Raw genomic sequence first — 17,529 nt, forward strand, 5'->3', positions numbered from 1 at the left:
ATCTCCTCATTGGGGAGGAGTACAGAAATCGGTTTGAAGAGCCCTTTATGTCAAAAAAAATGGCTTCGTTGTGTGGACGGGTGTAGGGTTAATTCAATTTAACGCTGCTAAATTTGACGTAAACTTGTAGTGTAGACCAGGCCTCAGAAACAGGTTTAGGATAAACCCTGGTAAGCCACTCTTAAAGCAAAATTAGAGTGCCCACATAGGTATTTGCATTCTATATCAATTTAAAAACAGAATTAAATTGGTGCAACTTTCTGATCTAGATAAACCCTTATATGAAGTAACTCCAGACTTTTAAACACTTAAACATGTGATTAATTACAGCATGTGACAGTCCTGCAAACATTTAGACGTGTTTCACTTTAAGCACATGAGTAATCCCGTTGACTTCAAATCAAACACATGCGTAAGTGTTTGCAGGATTCAATTTAAATGTGTATAATTTGGACAGGACTGTAACATGAAAACCATTTGGAAATATTTGAAGCATGTAAACATCAAGGAAGGGAGAGGAATTTGTTTGGCATTCTACAAGGGGAAATAGTTGAAGCTAATGGTTTGTAATTAAGAATCTATACATTTAGGCTGCTGTATATAAGGATGATCCTCCTAATAGTGACATCTGTTAGACTGCAGTGTTCTTTCAAAATAAGCAATCCATTTTTATTATTTATTTATTTGCTCTATAGTCTGTACAAAGGCGTGCCTGTCCTTTACTCTTTGTGCTCCTTAAGGCATTTTAAAGGTTCAGTTGTACAAGTAGAATATTCTAGGAAGTCACAAATATAACTTTGACTATGGATCTTGGCATCTTTGTTGTCTCCGAAGTGCAAGGTGTATCGGCTCCTCATAAACTATTTGACAACCTCCAGTTACTACAAACAACCTGAGTTGTTACTGCACAACTCTTTCAATCACAGCCTGACCTGCTACAGGTCCTGGTTTTCCAAGGGGTCCCTTAGGAATGGTTCTCCCGTTACAAGTCCTTCTTTCCTGAGGAACTGGAACACCAAGGTGGGTGCAAAATCCAAACTCAGGGATTTCCTTATAAGGGTATCAAGGTCCTTGAAGGGGTGTGTTCGAGTGGACAAACGCTACAGTGGACCAGAACAGGCAGAGACTGAAGCTGGGGCCCTCTGCAATATTAAGCCTGACACGAATAAAAAAGTAAAGCCATCCCCAGAGCCAGACTGCCTTAGTAGAGAGCTGTTGGGTCTGCAAAAGCTTTAAGTAGGGACTAATTTTATTTATTTTAAATGGAAGTGTTAGACATCATCTGAGCCTGGCCCTTATTACTGCTAATGACACCAAACAGAAAGATTACACTTGGAGTGGGGATGTGGGAGGTAACCAGTGTAGGAACCCTTTGAGACAATTTCTCTCACCTATGTTTCCTGAGAGGACGGAGCTCAAATCCTGTGATGTGCCCAGGGGAAAAATGCTGGACTAGTCTCAGCTCAGTAGGGCAGTTAAGATGGGTTAGTAGAGCAGAGGGGGATAGATGGTTGTAGTTCAGTCTTCAGGTTCTGGATCAGCCCTGAAATTGGTGGAGGACAAACTATAAAAGCAAGAGGCTGGTTTATGACACCAGAAAGAGTTAGGGGAGGAGCTGGAAGAGAAGAGAAGTGCAAGAACTTGCTTTGGGACCTCATTTGAAAGTAAGTAGAGGGAGAGGAGGGTATGGGCCAGATTCAGATCATGTCTTGGTCTCACATTTAAAATAAATAAATGAGCCACTGTTTAAATCTTATCCACCCTTCGGGTTTAGGATCTCAAAATATATATACCCTGGTGACTTTTATAGGTGTTTATTCCCTACTTGACAACACTGAGGAATTCTTGGGAATAGGAAACCACATATACTTTTTATTTGGAAAAGCACAATAGATACCTATTTACATAATACAATTAAGTTAGCAAAATCCCAGCAGTGTTGTGGAGGGAATGGTCGACTCCAAAGTCCCAGTTATTAATTGCCCCCAGCTTAATGAGGCCTAAAACTGTTGTTCACAAATTAGTTCTCACCCATCTAAACCTCTGTCATGAATCCAGTTAGAATCCATCTAGGAAGAGGCTTCCCTTAACCTGTCTGCTGCAGTCCAGCAGTGTCCTCACTAACAGGTCTTGCCCCACTGCACCAGAACCAGGCAGTCACAGATCAAAGTCAGCGCACCTAGCTCAGCTGCTGCACAGTTCTGATTCAACAAAGTCATCTCCGCATAGGGTCCAGAATATTTGGATAGGAAACCCAAAACAAGGCAAAGTCTGTACAGAATGTTTGGTCGCTGTGGCAGAATTTCTGGTTTGTTAGTTGAATTTGGGCTCACTACCCAATGTTCACAACCTGTTTTGTCAGGATGACACGCTTTCCCCAGATTATATCTTTCACAGTCTCTCATCCATACATAACTATATTTACATGCACTATTTAATACTTCCAAAACAAGATCACAAACTCCAAAACAATAAAGCATAGTGCACTGTACAGATCAGCACTGGATTGAATTATAGTATGTAAATTAATCATAGAATCATAGAATATCAGGGTTGGAAGGGACCTCAGGAGGTCATCTAGTCCAACCCCCTGCTCAAAGCAGGACCAATCCCCAATTAAATCATCCCAGCCAGGGCTTTCTCAAGCCTGACCTTAAAAACTTCTAAGAAAGGAGATTCTACCACCTGCCTAGGTAACGCATTCCAGTGTTTCACCACCCTCCTAGTGAAAAAGTTTTTCCTAATATCCAACCTAAACCTCCCCCACTGCAACTTGAGACCATTACTCCTTGTCCTGTCCTCTTCTACCACTGAGAATAGTCTAGATCCATCCTCTCTGGAACCACCTCTCAGGTAGTTGAAAGCAGCTATCAAATCCCCCCTCATTCTTCTCTTCTGCAGGCTAAACAATCCCAGTTCCCTCAGCCTCTCCTCATAAGTCATGTGTTCCAGACCCCTAATCATTTTTGTTGCCCTTCGCTGGACTCTCTCCAATTTATCCACATCCTTCTTGTAGTGTGGGGCCCAAAACTGGACACTGTACTCCAGATGAGGCCTCACCAATGTCGAATAGAGGGGGACGATCACGTCCCTCGATCTGCTCGCTATGCCCCTACTTATACATCCCAAAATGCCATTGGCCTTCTTGGCAACAAGGGCACACTGCTGACTCATATCCAGATTCTCGTCCACTGTCACCCCTAGGTTCTTTTCCGCAGAACTGCTGCCTAGCCATTCGGTCCCTAGTCTGTAGCAGTGCATTTTGTTCTTCCGTCCTAAGTGCAGGACCCTGCACTTCTCCTTATTGAACCTCATCAGATTTCTTTTGGCCCAATCCTCCAATTTGTCTAGGTCCCTCTGTATCCTATCCCTGCCCTCCAGCGTATCTACCACTCCTCCTAGTTTAGTATCATCCGCAAATTTGCTGAGAGTGCAATCCACACCATCCTCCAGATCATTTATGAAGATATTGAACAAAACCGGCCCCAGGACCGACCCCTGGGGCACTCCACTTGACACCGGCTGCCAACTAGACATGGAGCCATTGATCACTACCCGTTGAGCCCGACAGTCTAGCCAACTTTCTACCCACCTTATAGTGCATTCATCTAGCCCATACTACTTTAACTTGCTGACAAGAATACTGTGGGAGAGTATTTAATCTTGACAGAGCTAGCTCTTCCCATCTATAGAGGAAGTAAAGAGCTTCTTTTCCCTTTGAGCCTTTTATCTCTCTCAGGCTTACACGAGTGCCTGTGCCTTGCACTCTGAAATTCAGGATCCTCTGGCAAGAGCCATTTGCCTGGTCTCCCAACCGCAAGCAAGAGAAGTGGGACTTTACTCCCATTAAATCCTTATTCATGGTGGGAATGTCTTCTGGCCCATCCTCGACCTCCATATCCTGACCATCTGCCTCTGTTAATGTAAGTTTCAGAGTTTATTCATTTCTTCATGCTGGCCAATTTCCTTTGCTAGATTGTTCTGTGGAACACCTGCCTGTATATCCCCACACCCATGGTACTGTCAATTTCTCTGATTTGCCCTCAGTGATCAGCACTCTCTTGTCTTTGGTGCCTCATTCATACCTAGGTCTTCATGAAGATCCTGGTTGTTCCAGGGGCCGGTTTTTATCTGGAAGTGATATACCTCTATGCCTATCTCAATGACATCCTGATCTGGGCATCCTCTGTGCTCCTACCAGACCAGTCATAAAAGAGAAAACTATAGTACCTTCTATCCCCTCACTTCATAATCTGTCAAGATATTTCTCACTGACTGCCCTATCAGGACATTTGTATTTGTGAATGGTCTTAGATACCAGAGTGGCAAAGGCTTATACTGGATATATCCTGCAAAGACCTTGTAGGTAAGAAACAGTTATGTGGTACATCCTGAAGAGTGGAGAGAGCTAGCTGGTTCCAGGAGGACAGAATGCATGGAGTCGTGTCTATTAGCTCTCACCCTCCACCTTACAAGTGTAGTCTGCTACACCTCAGAAAATCCTGACTTACAAAGGTTAATATAAATTTTTCAGACGTGTAAACCAGATAAAATCTTGAAATTGTGGAGATGCACTAATCGTTCCATAGTGGATATTGGGGTTAATAATCTATCATTTAAATTTGTCAATTTTTGCAGAGTATAATTGCAGACTCCATGACAAATGGCTTTCTGTGCTTCAAAGGGAGACAGAAAAAGGTGAACATAAGTTTCTCTGCAGGTCAAGGAGATAAAAGGCAGCTGAAGCCTTAGTCTCCCCAGACTGTACCCACCATGATGGCATCTTTGTGCCATCTATAAAAAGCCTCACTTGGAAAATGAGATTCATACAGATTTTGCTTCAAAAGTTCCTAACACTCTTTCATTGCCGTGATTTACCTAATATCCCAAGAGGTCCCCAAATTTGCTGGTTGCCTTCCAGGAGCATGTTGCCAGTCATTCTGGAACTCATTCATTATGAGAGTAGGCAAGTACAAGGAGGCGTCTTTGATAAGAGTCCTAAAATTGGCTTAAAATTTATGTGGAGGACTAGCCCACATGTAACCTCATGTCTTTTCTTCTCGCTCATCAGCAGTTAGCTGCAGAACCTGGAAAAATAATTTCTCAGGTCCATATTTTCTATCTGATGTCTACCCTAACAGTAGGAATGAGTGTGTGGGGAGGGGATGAAGGAGGGTAAAGGTAATGGTAATAGAAGTAATGGGAGGGAGTTGGAGTGTTTAGATCCTAATCCTCACTCTGATCAGTGTTGGCAAGTTTGTTTAGGCTTCATTCCCTCTCCAGATCCATTCTTTCTGCCTTAAGGAAACACTTTCTGTAATCAAAATGAAATTTCCTATGAGCCTTTACTTTGAAGATGGTTTAGGTCATGATTTTAGAGATGTGATGTGACCACCCCATTAGTAAGAAATCTTGCAATATGAAATTCAAATCAAGGATAATCCTAGGGTTAAACTACATGGATTTCATGAAGCCTGGACAGTTTTTATAAAACCCAGAGAACCTGCCCTCAAGAAAAGGAAGGTCACAACTATAGAGTTGACCTCAGACTTATTTTTCCAGGCATATTCAAGGAACAGAAACAAAAGGACCAAAATAATTGAATTGTTTCTCTGAAAAGAAGTTATGATTAAGGTACTGTATTTGAGGAATTAACTAGGTTATTAAAATCTTAGAATTGAATATTCAATTAAGGTTCAATGTTGCAATAAAAATGAAGGAAGAAATAAAATATTCAGACTAATTAAGTTACTGGGGAGACAGACAAGAGAGGACTACAATAAAGATAATATTAATTGAGATTTCAGCTCTCTCTTATAGTGGAATGAGAATTGCAGGATGATTTTTAGATCTCCTAAAGTTTACTTATTCACTTATTAGAGTTTGTTGAGACATTGGACAGACTTTAAGGGTCTCTAATCTTTATAATCAGAAACATTTTAGTTGTTGAATCTTGTTATTGAAAATGTTACCTTTTACTACTATCACAAAATTTAACACATTGTCCCTGAGCATTTCACATTTAATATCAAAAAGCAAGATATTGTCAAAGGTTAACTTGGAAGACCATATCAAGTAAACTGATTTTAACTGTAGCGATGGTTCTCCAGTGCTTCTTTGCACCTTGTGCAGTCATATCCACCTGTGCAAAGCAGGTGTAAAATGCTACCAAATCAGAATGGTAGCATTTTACATCCACTTTGCACAGGTATGATTCACTACACAGGGGCAGTGTGACATGTCAGGCCCTTATTTTTTTAAAAAAGAGAATAAAAATGGAGGGTTTAAAAGAAACACTGTGGAAATACAGTCAAATAAAAAAAAGTAAAAAATGCAAAGACAATAGAGAAATACAGTACCTGTACAATTCAAAAATTAAAGTTTCAGCTAAATGGAAGCAATAACAACACACTATTTTTAAGTACAATTCTCTGTTACTGACACCTCTTAACCTAATGCAGCCAGCCTAACTCTACTCACATACCGCACTTCTATAAGCAAATGAACAGAAGTACTGTGAACTTCCTGCCAGGAAGTCTTGTACTGCTTCTTCCCCCTTGAGAGAAGAGATTGGATCAAGCAGTCAGGGATGCAAGGCAAAGTGGGAGGTTAGACCAGTTATAATAATGGTTTCCTATCAGATGAGAGCAGGAGGGCCACTTAGGTCTGGCTTCTTCAAAGCATCCCAATTGTTCCCACCTCTTTGCTTCCCTCCAAATACATGGAAAATGGCTACTCCTGAATATTTAGAGCATATTGGGAATGGACAGTAACTACATTCAATTTCTAAAGTGGCACTGGCGGGTTGAAACTGAGGAGAATATTTGAAATATTTTTTTCATCTTAATAGAATTTGATTTGTTAATGGTAATCTAAGTCATCTTTAATAGTTATTTTTCATACTTTTCAGTTAATTGTTATATTGGCTGCTCATCTACCACTGATAGAATTTCAGTTATTATGTTACAGAAGTACGAAGGTGTATTTTAAAAGACAAAGCATATGGTGGGCAGACAATCCCATGCAAAATGTTGATCAGATAATCCTCAGACACTCATCAAGGTCAAATTCAGGCTTCCTGTTAAAATTCCTTGCTGCTTTTTAAACATGGTATTCTTTTCCCTTTAGGAATGGCAGAATTCTATTCAGAAGAACGCAGGACTGGCGTTTATTGAGCTCATCAATGAAGGAAGGTAATTAATTTTAAAGCTTTTGGACAAGTAGTCATTTTGCATTTCATTCCATTGGGTGATACTACTTTCTCACCATCTGCTCCAGAAAGACTCAAGAAAAGGCCATTTTAATTAAAAGAAATTTACTGCACAAATACTGTGCAAAGCAAATATTTAATTTAGTAAGGTATAAAATGTTAAACTCTTAATAATTGACTGAAAACACCCTGTGTGCTGTGTAAAGGTTTGAGGTTTATTTGAGATTTGAGCCATTATCCTACTGAGTAGCAAGGTTGTTTTACACAGAGGATCTAGGGAGCCCAATCTGTAAACCCATCTGCCACTCCATCTGCTTTAGGAGCACAGTATTCATTGTACAGATGCACTTCCTTATACTCTCAGTTGATTAGAAATTATTTTATCTAGACTACTTGGTTCTATCTAAGGTACTACATAAAACAGATTGAACATCAAATTTATGTGAGCTACCTAGTTTTACAAGCAGTTAAGATAATTTATTAACACTAGAGTAATCTTAATGTTACTTTGGTCTGTGTCTGCTTTTATCTTTTGTCCTGTGCCATCATTTTTCAATACTCTCTATCCAGCCAGCTGAGCAATAATGGTACACTCTCTGGCTTAGCTGGCAGAAGATATTCCAAGGCAGATGTAGTCATCACCTCCATTGCCTATATAGCTTCTATTGACCCAGGAGTAGAAGCCTTTTAAACCTAGATGTCTTTGATGATGATATATGTGGTGCTGAACAAAAATCTTCATAATAATACACTTGTTGAAGATTTTTTTTGCGGTTTGTTTTATAGTTTCATTTTTACTGGTAGTATGACATTAACAATACAGAAACATCAAATCTTCCGTTGTTGAAATGTTATCTTTATTGAAGGAGCATAATTTTTTGTCTAATTGTATGATATATTCATATGCGGTTCAGTTGTATTAGTAAACACTGAAAAATAATGCAGCAAACAGCTCTATCTAGAAACTAAGTTTATACACTTGGGCTAGATTTTCAGTTGGTGTAAATGAGCACAGCTCCCTTGAAAGCAATGGAGCTACACTGATATACGTCATCTGAGAATCTGGCCCATGTGACTAAATTCTTCTGGGCAGGAATCATGTCTTCGTATGTGTTCGTAGAGCACCTATCACAATGGGGAAATGATCCTGACTGGATCATTTATTGAAGCCTATTGTTGTATAAATATTAAATGATAGTAAACTGTACAGTAAACTTGGTTTCTATAGTTTTGTCCAAATTTCTTGGCTTGTCTCCCATGATTTTTAAACTTAACCATTTTAGCTGGAAAACTCACCCAATTTTTTTTTTGTTTACAACATCTGATAGTAAAATCACATCTGATTATTGCACACTCGATAAAATTACACTGCTGAAAAAATGTATAAACCACATTTTTTAAGTTCATATGTAATAACCGTGAAATATCAGTGGACTGTGTACATCCATCTAGCAGTAACCTTCAAAGCAAAAGGAGCAGTATTAAAGAACTTGCTCTTTCGGCCCAATCAAATGAATGTCTAACCAAACTATCCATAGATACATCTTCTTCCACATATTTTTGTCAAAGGTATGTTTCAGAATATGTGTGTGTGTATTACTAGGACACTTGTTCTCCTCCACAGTTAGCAGATCAGTTTTTAATTTACCCTTCTGGGGATAAAGATAACAATCCTGTAAGTGGAAATTGTTATAAATATTTATTCCACTTAATAGCTAAACTTGTGAATATGATTCATCAATCATAGCTAGAGAATGCAATTGTGCAGTTGTCAACAATTAACAGGACATAAACAGTTGATGAATGTGCAGCTGAATTAAAGTGCTCCCTAGGACAGCCTGAAATTATAAACTGGATCATTTAGAGGAATCTAACAAAGGATCTTTATAATTAAAACAAAGCACGGTTAATGGGATGTAAAATTGCATATAATCACTATGCAATAACGACTGGATTTTAAATTATTAAAGTGCAAAATGAAGACTAAGAATAGTTTAAAAGTCTGAATTAGATTGTGAATGATCTATTTAATAAATCAACAGTTTCACCAAAATAAACCCTGCCTAGCTCATCTTTTTTTAACAAAATTAAAAGTACAAGGGGAGTAGTTCATAATTTTAAATCATTCAGTCTTACACCAACTTCAGGTTTTAAAATATGGATGTTATTAAAAGGTTTCCTAATTTTGATTTCCTGTTTGTTGTTTTTGCATCAAAACATTTGTGTACCATTGTAATCTTTAATGACTTCACTGGAAATATAATGAAACAAGACTTTTCATTATAATAATTAGTTTTGACTCCTAAAGTAAAAACATATTGTCCACATTCCTGTTGCTTGGGTTTTGATAAATAGCATCCTGTTTTTAAATAATGTGTATTAGTATATTTGTATTTTAGCTTACTCAAGGTAATGTTGTGCTATAGATGTCTGAACTGCTTTTATTTGTGTAGTTATGATTTATATGACATTCTGGCACAATTTTCCAGTTATAGGAACATGGGATTACTACCCAGGTACTCCTGAGTTTATTTCTGATTCTGTTCCTGACTCTCTCTCTAATCTTAGACAAGTTATGTTACCTCTGTCTCAGTTTTCTCATCTCTAAAATTGAGATAATACTTACCTGCCTCAAAGGGCTGTTATGAGGATTAGTTAATGTTTGACAATTAAAATTAAAAAGTTGCATAATTGTTAAGTATTATTCATAGGCACTATTTTAGTAGTTTTCAGTATAAAAAGAGCTTCTGGTTATAACATAAATGTAATATTTGCAAGAAGAATATCTTCTAGGAAAATTCCATTAAATATCAATTTGAAAAGAACATTGCCACTGCAAAATTTTTCAGTCCTTAGAATCATAGAAATGTAGGACCTTGAAATATCATCAAGATGTTGAGGCAAGGCTAAGTACACCTAGACCATCCCTGACATAGAACCATAGAATATCAGGGTTGGAAGGGATCTCATCTAGTACAACCCCTACTCAAAGCAGGACCAATCCCCAATTTTTGCCCCAGACCCCAAATGGCCCCCTCAAGTAGTGAACTCACAACCCTGGGTTTAGCAGGCCAATGCTCAAAGCACTGAGCTATCCCTCCGCACTATACATGTGTTTGTCCAACCTGTTGTTAAAACCTCCAGTGATGGGGATTCCACAGCCTTCCTTGGAAGCCTGCGCCAGATCTTAACTACTCCTATAGTTAGAAAGTTTTCCCTAATATCTAATCTAAATCTCCTTGCTGCAGATTAAGCCAACTATTCCTTGGTCTATATTCAGTGGACAAGGAGAATAACTGATCATCTTCTTTATAACAATCCTTAACACATTGGAAGATTATCAGGTCCCCACCAGTCTCCTTTTCTCAGGACGAAACATGCACAGTTTTTTTAAACCTTTCCTCATAGGTCAGGTTTTTGAAATCTTTTATCATTTGTGTTGCTCTCCTTTGGAATCTCTCCAATTTGTCCATGCGTCCTAAAGTGTGGCACCCAGAATTGGGCACAGTATTCCAGCCATCAATCCTCACCATTGCTGAGTAGAGCAGGACAATCATGTCTTCCATGTCTTATATACAACACTCTTGCTAATGCACCTCTGAATGTTGTTAGCCTTTTTTGCAACTGCATCACATTGTTGACTCATGTTCAATTTGTGATCCACTGCAACCCCCAGATCCTTTTCAGCAGTACTACCAACTTCTAGTCAGTTATTCCCCATTTTGTAGTTGTGCATTTGATTGTAAATTATCAGCTTTATGCTTGCCTCTTTAATTCATTTCACATTGGGAATATGCAGAGTTGATGATAGTAGTCTCACAAATCAAGAACCCCATTAACAGCTGTTATATCAGTCCCTGAAAATTAGGATTTCAAATTTCCATTTACTTGCTGAAATATACATGTAAAATTATTTGGAAATTCATTGGCTCAGAGCCAAACTAATGACAGCCAATAATGAAAGTGATGAAACTTTTTAACAATGATACACAGTACATACCAGTGAAAAATATTTAGCATAAAAAGTAGTAAGCAGTCTTTGAGGACCTTAAGAAAACCGCACTTCAATCAAAAGCATTTATATGTACTATTCTTCTTTTGAGTATATATCAATGTGGAACTCACTAGAGGTACATCTGCACCTTGTGAATGTGATAGAGGAGTTTGGGTTTTTTTAGTAGCAGTCTCCATCCAGGCTGTTCATCACCTTGTGCCACCTTTTGCTACCATATGAACTCAGAAAGGATGGGATATTCGCAACCCTCCCTCACTTCCTCCTTACTGCCCCTGGCAGCAAGATGAAAATTGGGGAGTATACAACCTGCTAATTTTTAGCTCAGGCTAAATGTCTTCAAAACCTTTCAAACTCTTTATTGACTGCTGTGAACTAACCTGACATGTCTGGACCTAACGCAACTGGTCAGACGTACACCTCCTCATACAGAGTCCCTTGTAGTGGACTCCTTAACATGGTGGACCAAAACCTGCAGGCTTCAAGCCATGTCCATCCTGTGATGAACTTATTCCCTTGAAGGCTAGAGACTGTAAGTGTCTCTTCTGCCTGGGAGAATTGCATATTCCAAGCAGATGTTCAGTGTGCTTATCCTTCTCTGCTAGAATGCACAAGTCATGAAGCTGAAACTCTGCCTTCTCGATCATTCCATGAAGGTCTCATCAGATCCAAAGAAATGAACTCCAGAATACTACTGGTGTAGAGCCCCCCAATTTATAGCCACGGATATAAAGCAGATATCCAAGAAGGTGCAGGGCCCTATTGGGAGCCACAGCAGGGACAAAAGACAAACTGACCCTTCAGTCAGGTGTCAATGAAATCAAATGGACCATCAGCTGATTCAGTGGCCATTCTTTGGCAGGAAAGATGGTGTGGATGAAAATCTACATTTTGACAAAGGAACAGCTTGAGATTCCTGTCCAAACAGAATTTCTATCTGCTGAAACTCAGCTGGAGATGATTCTTGTGCAAGAGAAAGGACTATAAGGAGAGAAGGCAGATGCCCCAAAACATCTCTCTCTTCTTATCTCTCTACCCATGTCACCAACAACACCAGCAGAAACCAAAAAAAAGCAGCATTGGAATGCGGGAGAGATCCTGTTTGAAAGGGGATTTTGCCAGTAAAGTCTGGTGGAACATGTGGTGAGAGAGACCTTTGCTTTTGAATTTATTTAGCTTATTAAGTTAGGTATTAGTTGTGTTTTACTTTTATTTCCCAATAAATATAACCAATTCTGATTTTATGCCTCATTATTTGTAATCATTTAAAATCTATATTTCTATAGTTAATAAACTAGTTTTATTGTTTTATCTAAACCTGTGTGTTTAGATTGAAGTGTTTGAAAAACTCCTTTTGGGATAACAAGGCGTGTGCATATCATTTTCTATTAATAAATGACTGACTTTAGAGGAGTTTGTATTGTCCAGGAGGGTGCTAGGCAGTACAAAGATGCACATTTCTGGGGTAAAGTCTGGGACCAGAGAGTTTGCTGGTGTTACTCTGCAGTGTAATCCATGAGTGGCTGGCCATAGCAACCATGCAGTGTAACTGGGAGTAATTTACATGCTGAAGGCTGTGTGAGCGCAGACCAGGCGTGGTTGCTTACACAGCGAAGCAGTGTAAAAAGCACCCCAGATTGGAGAACTGAGGGGACACAGCTGTTCAACAGTTCAGACTGTACCCTGGGTGATGTCACAACTCCTTGTTGGACAGAAGAGAGCGAGGCACTCTTCCACCAATGTCAAGCCAACAAAAGCCCTGTAATTGCAATGGTATTGCTTGAATCTTTGAACTCAGCAAGAACAAGGTGGTATGAAATGGTGATGGTGCTTGACTTCACTGTGTCAAGTCACAAAGCCTGGAAGCTCCTCTGTCTTTTAGGCAGTGTGGCTCCAGCAGCCTACAAACTACCTCAACTAAGTGCACATGCCATCTCCACGCAGTTAATTGCCAACTCCCTTGTGCCGATGACTAAAACATCCAGGTGGCAAGTCCACAAACAACTTTACTGTGCACTAAATCAGCACCTGGTGACTTCACCCCTTTCTGCCCCCTACATAGTAGATGAAGTGGACCAAGGGTGTTTCCAACACTAAATCAGAAAATAGGGCAGAATGAACAGACTGTATCCAGAATTCTTGAAGAACTTGGTCCAAAAGCAAGAAAGTGGCTGGTAGGCTTCTTCAGCAACATCCACTCTTCTAGTATTATACCAAAAGTGTGGAAGGTAACCAAGTTTATAACCATTTTAAGCCAGAAAAGAGGCCACTGACCTAAAAAGCTACCAGCCCATCTCCCTCCTTACCAGTTGCTTTAACTGTTGGAGTAGCTCCTACTTTTAAAGTTACAGCTGACACTGGAGCAACTGGTCCCCAAAGAGCAGGCTGGATTTAGAACTGGTCGCAACTGCTGTGACCTTAACCAGCTACCTAGAATCTGATTATCAGTGAAAATTACAAACATCAGCATTCATAGACCTTTTTTTTCTGAATAAAATACTGTATGGTGCAAAGGGCTCATGCTGGAGTTATCATTAGCTTTCCCATGTGAATCAACCATCAGACTCATCACCTAGATGCTGAATAACAGAAGATTTACCGTACACCTTAGCACATCTGCCAGTAAATCACAGAGATTGAACAACAGCCTCCCATAGGGATATGTTTTAGCACCTGCATTGTTCAATCTCTATACCAGTGACATTCCAGTCCCATCATCTTGTAAATTCATCTCTGCAAATGACATTGAACTAACAACACAAGTGTTCTCTCTGAAGGCCACAGAAAAAGTCATGAACGATGACTTCCAGACACTTAAGATGTACTTCAAAGCTTGGCGACTGAAACCCAATGCTTCAAAACCACTTGTTCTCTGCCTTCCACTTGAGTAACCATGAGGCCAAAGTGCCTCTGAAAGTGGACTTTTCTCATCTGCCTCTTTCGTGTGGCCACAATCCACAGTATGTTAGCGTTACCTGTAATCAGACACTGAGCTCTAGCCAACACCTTGACAACACCTAAAGAAGATAAAGAAAAGGGTTAACATCATCCAGAAACTTTCTGGCACATGCTGGGGATATGATGTGCACACACTTCAAACGTCAATACAAGCTAGGCTCTTGCCAACAGTGGAATATTGTCCACCAGTCTGGTGCAACAGCTCCCATGCTAATATTGTTGACACTGAATTAATGCCATACTTAAGAATGTTTAACGGCTTTCTCAAATCAATGCCAATACTGTGGCTTCTAGTTTTGGCGGGCATTGCACATGCCAACATCAAGTGAGACAATGCTGTGGTCTGGGAGTTCAAGAAGATTCTGGTTGCTCCGTGGTCCAGGAGTACAAGAAGATTCTGGTTGCTCTGAACCTGCTGATACAAGTTTTCAATTCACTGCCACCCTCTCAACTCAAATCCAGGACGCATTTCTGGATACACACACCAACATTACAGGCCAATAGAAAGGACGGCACACTTACTGACTTGAATCAGGAGGCCACTTGTGATGTTCCAAACAAAGACTTGATTGAAGATTCAATGAAAGGAGTACAGAGAAACCAGAATCCCAGGAAGCACTGAACTGTACTTAATGCATTCAGACAATGCAGAGAAGGTGTGGAATTTCCTCCAGAAATGGAAAATTAAAGAATTGCCAAAATGTGACTGTGATGAGGTACAAACCATGCAACACATCATGGACAACTGCCCCATTCACGCTAGCAGTGGTGGCACCAGGGGGATCCATCTGGTTAATTCAGAAGTATTAGAATGGCTTTTGAATCTCACTTATAATCTCAGCCCATTGCTTTTCAAATGCAATACAAAAAGAAGATGAGTACTTGTGGCACCTTAGAGACTAACCAATTTATTTGAGCATGAGCTTTCGTGAGCTACAGCTCACTTCATCGGATGCATACCGTGGAAACTGCAGCAGACTTTATTTATACACAGAGAATATGAAAAAATACCTCCTCCCACCCCACTGTCCTGCTGGTAATAGCTTATCTAAAGTGATCATCAGGTGGGCCATTTCCAGCACAAATCCAGGTTTTCTCACCCTCCACCCCCCCACACAAATTCACTCTCCTGCTGGTGATAGCCCATCCAAAGTGACAACTCTTTACACAATGTGCATGAAGTGGTATCTCCAGCATCAGTCCAGGCACTGGATGTATTTAAAGTGTTCCAGGAGCTCTTTGTGAGGATTGCTGAGACCCCAGACATAAAGACTTTTTGGTCATATCAAAGAAATCCCATATGCAGTGTGACATGCTGTCAGCTTCTGGTCAATCAGGATTACGCTCCCTGTTGATGAGGGACTGCTAGATCCAGCTAAAATCTCTGTGGCAGATATGATTCACTACAGTACCAATGGCAAAATGAGTCAAGAAATGGTACTAGGTTCCCCCTTTAGCGTTTGAGTACTTCTGCACTCAAGCCAATCCAGGCCCTTTGGTTGCGTCAGCTGTACAAGAGAAGTTAAGGTTGAGCAAAGGTACACCGAAAGACACAGTCCCCAAATGAGTGACCTGTTTGGGAGGAAGGCACACTCCTCAGTTTCACTGCATGTGGCAAACTGCCAGGCCCTGCTGGCCAAGAATGACTTTCTTACATGGGACAGGTTGACACCCTTCTTTGCAGAGCTCTCATGCAGTAGAGGGGACAGCGTAAGGGCATAATCAAGGAAGGCCAAGTGGTGGCCAAGATAACCTTGTAGGTAGTAATGCATGCCTCAGACACCAGAGAAACAGAGTTATCAACTATAAACCTTGTTTTGATCTGGAAGCCTCTCTTTAGGTAATCATTTAGTTACACCCTCCCCACCCCCAGCTCCGAAGATAAGGCCAAAGATCTTGAAGTAGACACGATATTCTGAGGAATGGGGACCTAGTGTAATGGTCAGAGGACAGGTTTAATATACTCACAGTAGCCTGTGTTTTTGAGGAGCTGAGTTATTGAATTTTGCACTAGTTGTATTTTCCTCAGGATTGACGATTTCGTGTCTAAACACATAGCAATGCCCTAGTCCTAGTCAGGAGATGACAGTAATTTATAAGGCAGGTCACAAGGCAGGTCACAAGTTGTGAGGATGCGGTACGGTGTCTTACTCATACATAGATGTTAGCGGTGTCACTGAATTACACTTTGTATGTGAGAGCTCAGTATCCGTGAAGAATTTTGGAGCACTTCTAAACTGTGGACTGACCTGACTAATTGTGTGTTGGCATTTCAAAGCAGAGGAGACTGCATGATAGCTCAAAATTCCTTAAAATGTTTTTCTTTGTCAACCAGCATAATCACTGTTTTGGTTCGGTTTAGCTTCAGTCTGCTATTCTTCATCCATGAGTTGAGGTTGCCCAAGCACTGGGCTAGCTTGATGATGTTAGTGTTGTATGTTGCAAAGGACAAAGCTGTGTATCAAGTTTGTTGTGGACTGACTGTTTAGCAATGAGATTAGAGACACGAAGTGAGTGAGGTAATGTTTTTCATTGGGCCAACTTCTGTTGGTGAGAGACAGAAGCTTTCAAGCTTACACAGAGCTCTGTTTAAGCTCCAAAGCTTGTCTAAGTTGCATCTTGGCAGATCTCATCAATGAGCATCTGATGAAAGTACATCTGTTCCTCTGGACAAGTGAGCAGGCAGGTCTTCAGGAGTGGGGACAGGGAGCGGGATCTTAGCTAAACTATATCAAATGTGCATTCTGTAATACATTTTGACTGTTGCTATTTAGGAATAGGCTGCCTTTTTCACTTATCTGGAGCATCCAGAAAGATTGGGGGACTGTGACAGGGTCGGACCAGATGGCTATAGGAGAGTAATAGAAGGCAGATATATTAGCCCCAGGCTAAGTAGGTCCCTTTTCCCTGGGTAAAGTAACAGGGAAGGTTCCAGAACAATCAGGAATCTTCTGGAGACCATTAAGACAGGCTGATTAGAACACCTGCAGTCAATCAAGAAGCTGCTAGAATCAATTAAGGCAGGCTAATTAGGGCACCTGGGTTTTAAAAAGGAGCTCACTTCAGTTTGTGGTATGCGTGTGAGGAGCTGAGAGCAAGAGGCACTACGAGCTGAAAGTGAGAACACGGACTGTTGGAGGACTGAGGTGTACAAGCATTACCAGACACCAGGAGGAAGGTCCTATGGTGAGGATAAAGAAGGTGTTGGGAGGAGGCCATGGGGAAGTAGCCCAGGGAGTTGTAGCTGTCGCACAGCTGTTCCAGGAGGCACTCTAGACAGCTGCATTCCACAGGGCCCTGGGCTGGAACCCGGAGTAGAGGGCGGGCCTGGGTTCCCCCCAAATCCTCA

At 40.6% G+C, this 17,529-nt stretch overlaps 1 protein-coding gene across 6 annotated transcripts in view; it reads left to right on the forward strand.

Annotated features, from left to right (window-relative positions):
* The window catches only part of NBEA (neurobeachin), an 848,497-nt gene that overhangs the window by 448,091 nt on the left and 382,877 nt on the right, over positions 1-17,529 (forward strand). For all 6 annotated transcript variants that reach the window (XM_073341812.2, XM_073341823.2, XM_073341834.2 and 3 more), the window contains one exon: positions 7,129-7,193. In XM_073341812.2, the coding sequence (XP_073197913.1) occupies positions 7,129-7,193 (65 nt within the window). The remainder of the gene's footprint in view (positions 1-7,128; positions 7,194-17,529) is intronic.

This window comes from Lepidochelys kempii, chromosome 1, assembly GCF_965140285.1.
Source record: "Lepidochelys kempii isolate rLepKem1 chromosome 1, rLepKem1.hap1, whole genome shotgun sequence".
Lineage (NCBI taxonomy): Eukaryota > Metazoa > Chordata > Testudines > Cheloniidae > Lepidochelys > Lepidochelys kempii.